Source organism: Amphiura filiformis, chromosome 12 (assembly GCF_039555335.1).
Source record: "Amphiura filiformis chromosome 12, Afil_fr2py, whole genome shotgun sequence".
Taxonomy (NCBI): domain Eukaryota; kingdom Metazoa; phylum Echinodermata; class Ophiuroidea; order Amphilepidida; family Amphiuridae; genus Amphiura; species Amphiura filiformis.
Genome location: NC_092639.1, coordinates 67,672,415 through 67,687,265, shown reverse-complemented (window position 1 = coordinate 67,687,265; position 14,851 = coordinate 67,672,415). Strand labels below are relative to the sequence as shown.

General features: G+C 36.9%; 1 protein-coding gene across 1 annotated transcript in view; it reads right to left on the bottom strand.

Moving 5' to 3' along the window:
• Nucleotides 1–1,518: 1,518 nt before the first annotated feature.
• The window catches only part of LOC140166603 (excitatory amino acid transporter-like), a 38,799-nt gene continuing 25,466 nt past the window's right edge, over nucleotides 1,519–14,851 (bottom strand). The window contains 4 exon segments of the mRNA XM_072190104.1: nucleotides 1,519–10,531; nucleotides 10,533–10,566; nucleotides 12,689–12,823; nucleotides 14,155–14,349. Coding sequence (XP_072046205.1) covers nucleotides 10,328–10,531; nucleotides 10,533–10,566; nucleotides 12,689–12,823; nucleotides 14,155–14,349 — 568 coding nt within the window. The 3' untranslated portion in view covers nucleotides 1,519–10,327.

The window sequence follows — 14,851 nt, the reverse complement described above, 5'->3', positions numbered from 1 at the left end:
AATCTAAGGTAGGAACTGTGGTCGAGTTCAACTAGGTCTGATCCCATCATATGCTGGATAACTTTTCTTTTTCTCGTAACATGAAGACGGGTGTCCTTCTTTGGGTTGAAGCTCATTTGCCACTGTTCTGACCAGTTGACCATGGTGTTGATATCAGCATGGAGTTATCAACATCAGTCTGGGATTTAATCTTTTTGTAGACCAAGCAATCATCAGCAAAGAGTTTTATAATTCTAGATGGATCTTCTTCAATGTTGTTAGTATAAAGGATGAACAGCAGAGGACATTAACTACCACTGATTGCGTTCTTCCTGTGAGCCAGTTCTTAATCCAGTTGTATCTCCTCGGATTGTATACCAGTCCAGTTTTTTATAGAAGGCGTTGGTGGGGCACGGAATCAAACACCTTTGAGAAATCAAGAATAAGGCAGTCAATCTGTTCCCGTTTATCCAATCCCCAGAATAGGTCTTCAATTGTTGTGAGTAGTTGGGTTTCACAACTGTAATTCTTTCTAAGCCTGAGATGAAGAGAGTATGTTTTTATCATCTAGATGTTACCTGATGTTACTGGCTAGGATATGCTCAAACACTTTGCACGTCGCACTGGCGCTACGCTCGCCATTCTTGTATATGGCAGATATATTTGCAGTCTTCCAGTCAGGCGGGATTTCACCAGTTCCTAAAGATTGGCTGAAGATGTCACTCAGTATCGGCGCAAGTACTGATGACAAATTCTTGAGTATTCAGGTAGATACCTTGTCAGGTTCAATTGTCTTACTTGGGTTCAAGGCAGCCAGCAGTTTCTCAACTCCACTGGCACTAATTTTAATGCCAGTCATGGATTCAATACTACTTGGTCCTTTGTCTGGTATAAATGCCAAGTTCTCAGTAGTGAAGACGGATTTTTATTGTTGTGAAAGTACTTTGACTTTCTGTTTAGTTTGACTGACCAGCTTGTTTCCACAAACCAGGAATGCCTATCTTATCCATCTTAAGTGACTTGACATATCCACACAGCTGTTTGGCTGGATTATCTGACGGGTTTTCTGTTTAAACCAAGTGACTTCTTTGTTCATCTTCTCTCCTTTTTCATTCCTTCATTCCATTCCAATAGCAAATAACCTTCTTTTTCAAAGATTGTGCTTTAATATGCAGGCAGACGCCAAAGGCAGCCTTGCAAGTTGAACTGTCCATTTATCTGGGTTTTGTATTTGAGACCTTTGGGTGCATTTTTGTGACATTGGGCATATTTCTGTTACATTTGGGTGCATTTCTGAGACATTTGGGGGTATTTCTGAGACGGGTCAAATTTCTGTTACATTTGGGTGTATTTCTGACACATTTGGATGCATATCTGTAACATTGGGGCATATTTCTGTTACATTTGGGTGCAATTCTGCAACTGGTTATTGGATTTTGAAGTCACATTAAAAACAAGTATCTCTTACAGGTCTTCGGAACAGGTCGTGAATAGAGTCTGAGACACACAACTTGAATAAAACGGATAACACACCAATGATTTCCTTCACAATGCTTTATTGACATCTCACCATCAGTATTCATAACAAGGTACACTGGTTTACTACACAAATAGCAAGAGTCATATGAGGTTACTATATCTCCTGATATAGCAAGCCACTATGTACAATTACTGGTTTACTACACAAATAGCAAGAGTCATATGAGGTTACTATATCTCCTGATATAGCAAGCCACTATGTACAATTACTGGTTTACTACACAAATAGCAACAGTCATATGAGGTTACTATATCTCCTGATATAGCAAGCCACTATGTAGAATTACTGGTTTCATATTCAAATTTACCTTTAATTGCCAATAATTACATTTACTTACTAAAGTTGTGATTACCTTGTGAAATTGAATGATATATTACTTGGACAATGTGTGAGGAACAGGTGTATTTGAGTATGCAAATATGACATACATCATTGGAGATTATCAGCTCCTTACAAGGAAGCTTCTGTCCATCTAACTTGGGAATAAGCAAAATGATGTCTATACAATGTGCTGTGTGATAGCAAGAACATTATGCACATAAATTATGAAGTAGCTGTCACTTGCATTGGGTTATTCCAGTTGAAACACATCACCCCTACAGAAGACATGCCTTTATCCTTCCACACAGTGAGTGTGAATTTCAAATGAAGTTACCTGAAAGGCTGAATCCATATGAAATCTACACCCCCTGTGGGAAGATTAGGGTCATGTCTTCAATAGGATGTGTATGGATTTCAACTGGATTAGCCAGTCCATTAATTTGATAGAATTATTTGTTGTTAATTACCCTAATACAGCCACTACAAAAGGCTATAGCACAAAGCAATTACTTACTTTTTATTAATATCATGCAAAAGATTGTAAAAACATGGTTGTTAGGACACTAAAACCTTGAATTATATAGAAGGATGCATTTTATATTGAGCAATATGTTCTTGCTGTCTCACCTACATAGGCTTGGTTCAGAAATGCATGACCTGTACATGCCAGTTTGACACTTTGCATTTAAGATTGATGTTATCTTTTTGAAGACCAGTTCTTCATGGATACACAAGGTCCACCATATTACATTTCTTCTAATAAAAACATGCTCTTTCTAGCATCTGTCATAAATCACCTTAGCGATGAAATCAAAACCGGCGGTCAACTGCCAATTCTGGGTGGTTGGAGCTGGTTTCTATTGTTTTAAACAATGGAATGCAGTTCAACCACTGGTCAACTGGCAGTCAAGTTTTGATTTCATCCCTTACTTTAATCAGTATGACTATGTACATTTCTGGGGATAATAAGCTGGCCTATGTGAGAAACCCATACATTTGAATCCATGTGATGCTATGACAAACAATTTCAGAAAGTGATGGAAAGTAACAATGGAAATTTTGTATATAATTATGTGTACACACTTCAAATTTGTATAAATCTGTGCCAAGTTTCTGAAATTCATGCTCAGTGGACAACTGAATATATAATTGAAAAACAAATCATGAACAAATTTCAGGTCACTTTACTATGTGTGTATATATAGATATATATATAGATGTGTTTTTACTATGGTGAGGATTCATACAAAGCATTGTTTCCTGGAAAAACTGAAGAGGTTGAAGCAACAATAATTACATTTTTTTGTCTTAATATAAAAATGTCTAATGACACACTATTTCTAAGCAGCAATATGTATATACAATGTCTTTAAGCAAACAGCTTGTTGTGGAGTTGTGTGAAGCTAAAATTCATGGTATTAACAAAACATTAGTTGTCTTGAAACTGTCATTACAACAATGACCTGTTCCCACGAAAAGAGCGTAAAGTTGCGAGTTGGAGGTTTCAAGACCTTCAAATTGTTCAGTTGCTGTTCTTTGTTTGAACACACATGTATAGTCAGTGGTATATCCTTTGTGAATAGAGACATAATATGCTGTACTCTGTATTCAATTCTCAATACCACCCAATATACAGGCGTCTTCATACAAAGAACAGCAACTCACATTGGAACATCTCAAAACTCCCAACTTGCGACTTAGCAATCATTTTGTGGCAGCAGGTCACATAATTATGTGAATTCTTATAGTGGTAAGACCTGATGAATAACATCTAAGTTATGTACAATATTTCAATTGTTAGAATCAAAGCTGATGTAATTTTCTTTGTACTGTTTGTCTGCATTTTGCAACAAGCAATTCACAGTTACTATTGTCTAAAATATTGAAATAATTTCAAGAAAATAAGCAAAGATGTTGATCGAGTTACTATAGAAACACAATGATCTGAGGCAGATTATGTCTGGTATGTCAATATTGCTGTACAATTGTTAACAAGTGTTCTAAACAATGACATCTACTAGTGATCACATCAATGTATGTAATTGTGAAGGTTGCACATCTATGCTCCATATTGGGATACTGCAGTTGAAATACATATATCCCCCATGGAAGACATGACCTTTATTTCAGGGAGTGCGAATATCAAATGGAGTTACTTGAATGGGTGACTCCATTTAAAATATGCACTCCCTGTGTGAATGTCTACCATAGGGGGCATATGAATTTTAACTGAATAAGCCCATTTTGTATCCTCTAGTTTGCACAATGCATCTACAACTTTCTGTCTTATTTTCTTGAATTATGCATCAATGGTGATAATATATCAGTACACAGGATGGTATACAGACACGGCAGAAAATAATGATATATATCAGTACACAGGATGGTATACAGACACGGCAGAAAATAATCATGTATTGCTGACATTGTGCTCACATAAAACAGTGCTTTACATTGCTTAGGATGGTCATTATTCATAAATCAACAAAGTCAACATTGCAGCTATTAAAGTGGCTATTCCATTTCAAATCCACAATGCCCCTGTGGAAGTTGTTAGAAATATCTTTCACAGGGAGAGTATAAATTTCAAATGGAATGAACACATTAGTCAGCTCCATATGCCTGAAAATTCCACAATCCACAGAGGAAGTGCGAGTCTCAAATAGAGTTGGTAAATGTGCCAATTCCATTTGAAATTCATACTTTCCATGTGGAAGAAATGTACAAAATCTTCAACAGTGGGAGTAGAGGCTTCAAATGGATGAGCCCAATATTCTCTGCTATGGTATACACCTGTCCAAAAAAGAACAATTCTATTCATTTTCAGGGTAAAATCTACAATTATTTGCAATTTCTAGTCCAGTGCAAAAGTTACAATAATTTGGCTAGTCCAGTTGAAATCCATACACCAATATAGAAGACATTACTTAATCTCCCACACAAAGAGTGTGAATTTCAAATGGGGTTTCTGAATGGGTGACTCCATTTGAAATCTACACCCCCTGTGTGGGTGTCTTCAATAGGGGTGTATGGATTGCAACTGGACTAGCCCATTGCTAGCTGTATGAAAGGTGAAACAAACAAGTGTTGACGACAGACGACGGAGATGCAACTGTGTACAAAACATAACTGTGTAAAATGTATACTAGTATATTCTTATAGCAAAAATACATCAACTGCATTGTTCAAAACACCCTGTATGCCTTTCTAACTATTACCCTGCATGCTACATGAATGCACATTACGTATGCAACTAGTATGGTGTAAAATGCAATCATAAGTGTAAAATATGTATCAAATTTAATCGAAAGCTTGGCCATTTGAGAATAATTCTTCTCATTTGTTTACAAATACAAACATGAAAATACACAATATTTATGACAAAGTTTTCACATTAATCTCTATAATAAGATTCTAATTCTAAAAGTTAATAGATTTTTTTCTTTACATTCACCTCATCTCAAAAAACATTTTCCTGAAAAATTATCGAAATTCCAAGAATTTTTGAGAAATACAATTATTCATCATAATTACCAAAATATAAACACATGCGATATCACAATACTTGACAAAAACTCTTAGATACATGGATCACCCTGTATTCGAGCTAGGTAATATGAGACACCCTGTAAATGGCCATTCATGTTATCTTTGTTAGATCCCTACAATTGGGAAATCTGTACACACAAATTTGCATTGAATTTGTTTGAGACTCAAAAACAGGTAGATCACAAATTCATCATAAAATATCACATTTCAAGAAATGACTAGTGCCAATATTAACCATTACCTTCTGATTGATACAATTTTCATTTTTACAGTAAGAAAAATATCTGAAATACTTCAATGTACTCATCAAAAAGGAGCTAGTTATCATTTCCTTCATTAACCCTAACCCAACTCTTGGTTGTTTTGCTATTGGAAGGGAAAGAAGAACAGGACAGAAGATGAACAGAGAAGTCACTTGGTACTCCCAGGATTAGAACGTACCTCGGACCTCTTGAATGCGACACAGAAGATCACCGACCTGTAGCCGTGGGAGTTACGCTGGCCCAGCAATTTCCTGGGCATGTATGACTTGGCTGATTGTGTCATAGCATCACATGGAATGAATGTATGCATGTGCATAGCGACCTTTAGTGAGTTTCAGTCGGGTTAGGGTTAATGGAATCCAAATTGTCATGATTATTGGGACACTGACTGTTATGGAACGATAATCTGAATGCAAATTAAAATTAACTCCATAGTTGAAATAATTATTGAATTGCATCAGATACTCCATTAGGAGCCACTCAACTACCCATTATTTTGTTATTACATAATAGGATGATCATGTTTGCATAATTGGAGTACATACTTGTGAAATGTGTTTCTTGTTTCAAAACACTCAATATCAACTTAATCAAAACTATCCATATTCATGCCGTTTTGTACATTATACACTATAGTACACATATTACATGTCTTGTAGTCTTCCATGCTTATGATATACTATCATTAGGCCAAAAAAATTGTTGTCTTGGAGTACTGGGTCACTGCAAAATAGGGTAGGGCAGGCCGATTCGTTTTTTCCTTTTCCACTTCCTGTACTATATTGAATATATATACTATAGGCCTATTTGATATCGCAGTTAAATAAATGACAAAATAGTTAAAATAGTTTTTGTCAACTCTGAAAATTGCTTTATTTTGTACATCTGTGTTATACAATCGCAATTTTCTATTTTAGCTGTATTCCTTTTTGAAGAGGAGCACTGCACAGCAGTTTGTTGTTTATTTTGGGGTTTAAAAAAAATAGTCTAGGGTCAGACCCAATTTTAGGGTAGGGCGGGTTACTCCAATACGACAATTTAATTTTTTTTGCCCTTACAATATGTACTATAGTACACATATTACATGTCTTGTATAGTCTTATGATACACTATCATTACAATATGCACATATTACATGTTTTGTATTATAGTCTATGATGACAGACTATCATGACATTTCATGAACTACCACTGAATACAGCATACATTCATTATGGGTTATAGGTTAGGATGAATGATTAGGGATAGATTTAAGGTATAATTATGTATGCTGCATTCAGCAGTTGCTCCACATTTCAATATGCCACTTATCTGTCAAGTCATTCAACATTTCATACTTGGAACCTTTAGGTAAGAGGTGGAGTGTATGCAGTGCCTAGTGTGAACATGCGAGTCCTAAGTCCACTTGATTGAAAGCAAGACTATACCTTATGACATTATCCTCACAGTGCATCCACTCCGCATGTTTACCTAAAGGTTGTTACTCATCTTTCATGCAGTGAGTATTCTCATTGTTGGAACTTTAGTGTTGCATTTATTCTCTATGATGACTCAATGCTGTTTGCAGATAATAAATATACAAAAACAGCTCTTTTCCTACAGTTGTCTCTTACTTTACATCCCTCTTTTAAGACGTTATCCTTAGGAAATAGGCTCTTACAAGAGCAATTCATTCTCCAATACAAAAAGGTACATAGATTTAATAGAATCTTATATAAAACACATTTTTACAATAATACACAAAGGCATTGACATTACGGGTTTAATGTCAATTGAGGGTTTCTATATTGTTATTATTTCATGCCAGTATGTTGGTGTCAATCAACTTGCTCCCAAGACTGTACCTTTGTACCTTAACTTTTTTTGACACTAGCGAGTCAGGCTGGCAATTCTAAAATGTTACCACTTGAGACCAAACCAAATAAATTACCAGTATATTTTAAATGTGTTACACTATTCTATTAAAAATGACTGCCACCATGCAGACAGGTGGGTATAGCCTGTCAGGCATGACACCCTCACCTGGCAGACAGGTGGGTATAGCCTGTCAGGCATGACACCCTCACCTGGCAGACAGGTGGGTATAGCCTGTCAGGCATGACACCCTCACCTGGCAGACAGGTGGGTATAGCATGTCAGGCATGACACCCTCACCTGTCAGACAGGTGGGTATAGCCTGTCAGGCATGACACCCTCACCTGGCAGACAGGTGGGTATAGCCTGTCAGGCATGACACCCTCACCATGCAGACAGGTGGGTATAGCCTGTCAGGCATGACACCCTCACCTGGCAGACAGGTGGGTATAGCCTGTCAGGCATGACACCCTCACCTGTCAGGAATGACACCCTCACCATGCAGACAGGTGGGTATAGCCTGTCAGGCATGACACCCTCACCATGCAGACAGGTGGGTATAGCCTGTCAGGCATGACACCCTCACCTGTCAGGCACACAGGTATTATCTCTCGTCATGCAGGTGTCAACTGCAGATGACAAGTTAGCTCATTTTGTAAACTTTCATGACCATGTGGAATCAGCATGAAAAATGCATTAAAATTAGTACCAAACTACCAACAAGCCTAGTATTGGTTCTGTGATTCTTAAGATCGATAATGTAGTGTTTTGCTAACAGCAATATCCTTATATATCATCTGACAACCCTTTAAAAATTAGACATGGCAACTTTGACTACTTATTAGCTATTATCAGATAGGCAGTAAAACCCAGCCCAAAAATAATTACCCTTATTGACTGACAACCATTCTTACATTTCTTTGACTTCTTAACACCTTTACCTATTCCAAGCATTCACACTACAATTTGAATCACCGATAATGTGCAACCTTTAAACGTTGACCTTCCACTCTATCATGAACATGTGGACACAACTGAAAACTGTCAATGCTATGTACATGTGCACAAAGGGGTCAAAGGTCACTTAAATATGGAGTAGTTGATAGAGTTAATTTCTAGCACCACAATCAGAAAATGTCCACTCATGCAAAAAGGCATCTCCATGCACCTCTTGCCAGGGCAGGTCACGGTCCTTACAAGTACAGTTAATATTGATTAATACCACAATCAAGTACGATAATATTACATAATAATAATTACATTAATTCATATATCAAAGGTTACCAATATCAAGGGTGTTGTACAAAATTTACCACCAGATCATACCCATGTCAATTGCCATCATCTAGTTTGTTAGTATTAGATATCATACAAAACCCCATTCAGCCATTTTGTTTTTCATTTTGTTTGGCATACAGATTATCAGTATAGCACATTTTTTAAATACATATTACATGTTTCATGGTTATTTTATATATATAATATATATAGTTACTGTACAATTTGTAAAAAAACACTGGTGACATTCCAAACAAAAATGATCTATTAAAGATATTAGGAAAAGTACAAATATACACAACTTAACTATTGCTACGACAGCTATGCACATGTCTATCAGGACCAACCCTGCACTGCATAGCAACCTAGCATGTAGACTTACTGCTAGGACAGCTATGCACATGTCTATCAGGACCAACCCTGCACTGCATAGCAACCTAGCATGTAGACTTACTGCTAGGACAGCTATGCACATGTCTATCAGTACCAACCCTGCACTGCATAGCAACCTAGCATGTAGACTTACTGCTAGGACAGCTATGCACATGTCTATCAGGACCAACCATGCACTGCATAGCAACCTAGCATGTAGACTTACAATTCCTAATTATCTCATACTAAGAAATACTAAATGAAATTCACTTGTAAGTTAATCATTTTTATTTGGAGAATCCTTTGTTTTGTTCAAGCTATTCTACATCTAGAAATACTTACAGAGGTCAAAGGTCTACGGCACTATTACAGGTGGGACAATTCCAGTGCCAACGTGATACAAAGCTCAGTCTCAGTGCTACCAATATCACTATGATCCGGCTGGCTGGCTGGCTGGCTGGGGTAGGTAGGTATTGCTATATAATCACTAGTAACTCCAGACCAGACTATATCACTACCACTTATTTATTGCTTGTAATAGAAAATGGTAGATCAACTGTACACACATTAATACAAAGTTTTTTTTCTTCTTTAATTGTTGTTTTTTTGTGTTACATAGTAACGATGTGTATTTGATTACTTACATTGCATGACATGCCTTTACATAGTTCTTTTAGTCATCCAAATATGATAACATCTACAGTGCTTAAGATTGGTTGATGTTGTAACAAACTCATGACTAGTAATTGGATGACTATTCTCTTTTCTCCTTTATTGTTAAATAACCAAGATGCTTACAAACTTACCATTCCCGTTTGATGCTATTAGAGCCAAGTTGATGTCACAATTGGTATACTACCTTACTGGGACCTCTTCTTTTGTTTATTGGCCCATTTGTATTACATTATTCTTAGCACAGACCAAGTCTCCTATTATGGTGGATTGGTGGTACATCATTTTGTAATGATTTACATGCATAGCTTGTCAAGACTTGACTTGCCATGCATCCACTCAGTCGCCACTTACATCATGAATATTCAAAAGCGTCTCTTCATGTTATCATCTGTATCCAACCGTGTTATTTTTCCATCTCAAATCACACACTGTTTTGTAAGCACAATGTACCAAATACACTAAGTCCCTGGCTGGCTGGTGTCCAGTGTTTTCTTTCTTAAAATTCTGACTCTCTCGCATTACCATCTGGTTTCTTCTCACTCTCAAAGTCGAGGGCGTTTTGAGCTTGACCATCTAACTTTGATGTGTCATGATTTGCCCTGTCAAGTTCATTGTGGTTGTTCTCTATTTCTTCTAGTCGGTCAGCCTCATCCAACTCTGCTTTGGATAGCTTGTATACAATACCTGCACCGTATGAATAAGCCTAACACATTGATAGATGTACGACATCGATCCCTGCAATTACAATGGTACAATTCATAAATCAGTTGGTGGAACATGCTCCACTAAATAGTAAACTCCTAAACTACCGGTATCTTTTGGTCAAATGGTTTCGTTTCTAGAAAGGTTTGGATATGGTCCCCGCTGACTCAAAACAATGGTGTGTAAATGTTGTGGAGAAGGGTTATTTTCAGCTAGCAACATGGACCCCAGGTACTTCGAACAAATAACCAAAAATCGCGACAAGTTCAGCTATATCATTGTTTTTCAGAGTCTGCCGATACGCAGGCAAATACATCATGATCATTGTGATGATAGCAAACTAAAAGGTTCTTGAATGATAGGCCAAGGAAAACAAATAATCTGAATATCGTCAGGACTTGTTCAACGATCAGTGAGGGAGACCCTTATTATGTTATTTTTTATAATGTTATTTTATTCCAAGATGGCCCCCATGTCTAAAATAGCTACTGTGACATTTTCTAGGTGCCTTGTAAGTGTTTTTCTTTGTTAAACCTTTCTACCAAATAACAAATAACAAAAAAAATTGGTGTGGTGGCAAAATATGAAGAGGGCAGGGACGATATACATGTAAATATTTTTTTTACTTGGCCTTACACATCCATTTTAGTTTGATATTAACATGATTATGTTTTATTGAAAAAGGGGGTTTAAAATTGCAGTCCTTAGAAAAACTCTTGCAAAGGGGGTATTTGTAAAATTAGAAGAATGATCAATGATCATGGTTACCCACTACAGTTTTAAGTGTTAGGGCTGGGCTGTGATTGGATGGTTACCCAGTACAGTTTTGAGTGTTAGGACTGGGCTGTGATTGGATGTAATCTACTGTCACACAGATATGGACCAAAATGACATCATCATATTTTGTTTATGACATCACCATAGTGTTGATTGCATCATCATGCTTTGTTGATTACATCAACACAGTTTTGATGACATCATTAGACTTTTTTGAAAGAGAGGTACACTTATAATGCAATCTCTATGCAAATTCTATTGATTTTCATTTTTAAGTGGAACCTAAAAATGTCAAGATGTCCATAAATAGTTTCATGACAAATGAAAAATAGTTATGCAAAGGCAAGCAAGGAGCATTTTACACTTGAAAAAGGTTCTGTAAATAGCTGAAAGAAACATTTTGGGTTTCTTGCAATTTGTTAAGAGGTCCAATGGTTCATCCTAGCAGTTAGCATAAATGCTTCCATAACCATCTGTGACTCTGCACTAAATTCATTTTCATGTTATGAGTCATGCATTTCATATTGGTCATAAACTTGTTATTCTGCAGAGCTGATGCCACCACTGATCATTATTAGGAATATAACACATTAAATCTGTATCCCGGTCACTCCCTGTTCTCTTTTCTTTCAGAGTACATGAATGTAATTGATGATTACCCTTTACCCATCTTGATTTTAACCTCTCTCACACCTACTCACAGCATAATCAAGCAGGTGCACTCTCACAAATAAAGGTTATAAATGACCTTAAAGAATCCTTTTTTCTCCTCTATATGAAACCCTCAAGAAGTTATATAAACTGAAGGATATTTTAGGTCCATGAGAAGGTTCTTTTGCCCTTTGCATAACCATTTTTGCCCTTAATATAACCCTTTTTGCTTTGTTATAGAACCGTTGAGTGTTCCATGTAGAAGACAGGTTATAGAACCCTTTTGTCTGATAATGTGATATGTCTTGAGATTTACCTTATATGTCAACATGTAGGAAAATATTTCTGCTCATGACTCCATGTTGACATTGCTAAATAAATAAGCTGTATTTTCACCCATATGGGTACAAATTAATGACATTTCTTGTCCACCATTTTTAAAATCAAATGCATAATGGGCACTGGGCAAAAGGATACCTCTCTCCACATGGGTGTCAACTGCAGACGACAAGCTTTTTTCTTTTAATTGAAATTTTTTAGAATTGTACATTGTTATGACCATATTTGGAATCAGCATGAAAAATGCATTAAAATGAGTACAAACAAGCATAGTATTGGTTCAGTGGTTCTTATGATAGCTCTTGATATTTTGAGGAAATGTTTCATAACTTGGACTTTTTATGTTGAAGCCTATAATATGGCTAGCATGCAAAGCATTAATACTTACAGGAACCAATCCACTGTTAAGAGAAGACTAACATCCCCTGTTGGAAAGCCAGCTGCTGTCAGGACAAGTAGCATAGTTACTAAGCCTGCACTGGGTACACTAGCAGCGCCGATACTAGCCAATGTAGCTGTTATACTATCACAAAAACAAACAAAAATGCATTTAAGTTATAAATTGCTCATCAAAGAGTTTCACACTCCGGTACAGACCGGAGTGCCTATCTGTCTTTCAAAGCAACTTGGGGGCAGATTCCTCTACCTTCCCAGCATAAGCCCGTACCATAAATACCTGGGTGGAGAGAGACAATAGACGTTAGGCGCCTTGTCTAAGGGCACAACACAATATCTCCAGCACCGGGATTTGAAACACTCCCGATTATGCATCAGGTCCCACACCCTTACACGACCGTGCCTTGTTTGTCTTGTACTTTTCATCACAAAACATTAAAGAATTTATGGTTTACGTTGTACCATCTCTTCTTTTTATTCCGTCTTGGTAAGCTTTAGGCCTACAGCTTAGAAAAGATTTCCAACATTTGCATTTATCTCAAAATCAGTGTATTTTTCATTAGTGATTTTAAAACCCCTAATGTACATAAACGATGCCTATAATTTGTATGCACGCTCCAGATTGGATAAAGATATGTATCTTTATATTATATATTAATGTGACTTTTCCACTTCCGCTCATTTACTAGACAGCGTATTCCGTAATATGTTGGTATGCAACACAATTATATGAATCCAGATCAGAATTTAGAGTATTTAAGGAACACTAGGTGTAGCTTAATTATCACAGACTCTTTCCTGTAACAGAGAAAATCTCCATTAGACCAGCAGGTGAAAATATACTTCTGTACCTTCTTAAAATAGTTAGTTCCTTACTTGCAAACTGGGATTGGCTATCAAATTGGGAGGGGAGGTTGAACTCTCGTTTGGCTGATCAGGCACAGGGTAATGACCTAAGCTTGCATCCTTATGGGCTGTGAAGGGGGAACTTTTATTTTAGTACCAGGACCAAGTGGCTACTAGTTTGGGTTGACTGCATTACTCCATTGTTATGTTGTAGCCTCAAAACGGAGAGATCTTTTGTTGTTGACCAACTATGATCTTGGAATTGTAATTTCACTCTGATATCTTTTGACTCCGATATCACTCCTTTGTGGAGATATCCATCCCAATACTGGATAAGCCCAAAATTGTTTTATTCCCCATGATTTGCCTCAAACTGTCACTCCTCACTGATATCTTCATATGCTTTACAATATTGCTTTATAATTAGACCTGCGCATTCAATCAGATGGAAGTATGACCTAAAGTCCATCTGGGCAGGCAGAGAAGTAATAACTTTTCCCACCATGAGTTTCTCACAAGCAATTCACAAGACTAAACATGAAAGGATTCACACCAAAGAGAAACCTTACCAATGTAAATATTGCAAGAAGAGTTTCTCACATGATTTCTTACCTTACTGTTATAACTTTTCCCACCGTGAGTGGAATACCATTCATTTGTCCAATGAAGATGGCAGCCACAGCCTCGTACAATGCTGTACCATCCATGTTAACTGTGGCACCTATAGGGATGACAAACCTCGTCACTCTCTTGTCTATACCATTGTTTTCTTCCAGACATCGGAAGGTGATAGGCATAGTTGCACCACTGTATAAAGAAACATTTGATTGGTTACTCAGATGATTATCATGAAATGACTCAATCATGGGTACGCTAAGAAAGGCAGTAGGGTTAATCACCAGAAGGTGATAGGCATAGTTGCGCCACTGTATAAAGAAACATTTGATTGGTTACTCAGATGATTATATCATGTAATGACTCAATCATGGGTACGCTAAGAAAGGCAGTAGGGTTAATCATCAGAAGGTGATGGGCATAGTTGCACCACTGTATAAAGAAACATTTGATTGGTTACTCAGATGATTATAATATAATGAACCAATTGTGGGTACTCTAAGAAAGGCAGCAGGGTTAATCACTATAGTTGCAACACTGCACAAAGAAACATAGTCAAGGATTTAATCAAAATGCAAGCATATTGCCAATTAGTTTTATGCTCACTAAAAGCTCTTTTTTGTTTGGTTACACAGATGATTATATCATATAATGAACCAATCATGCATAATCTAAGAAAGGCAGTAGGATTAAT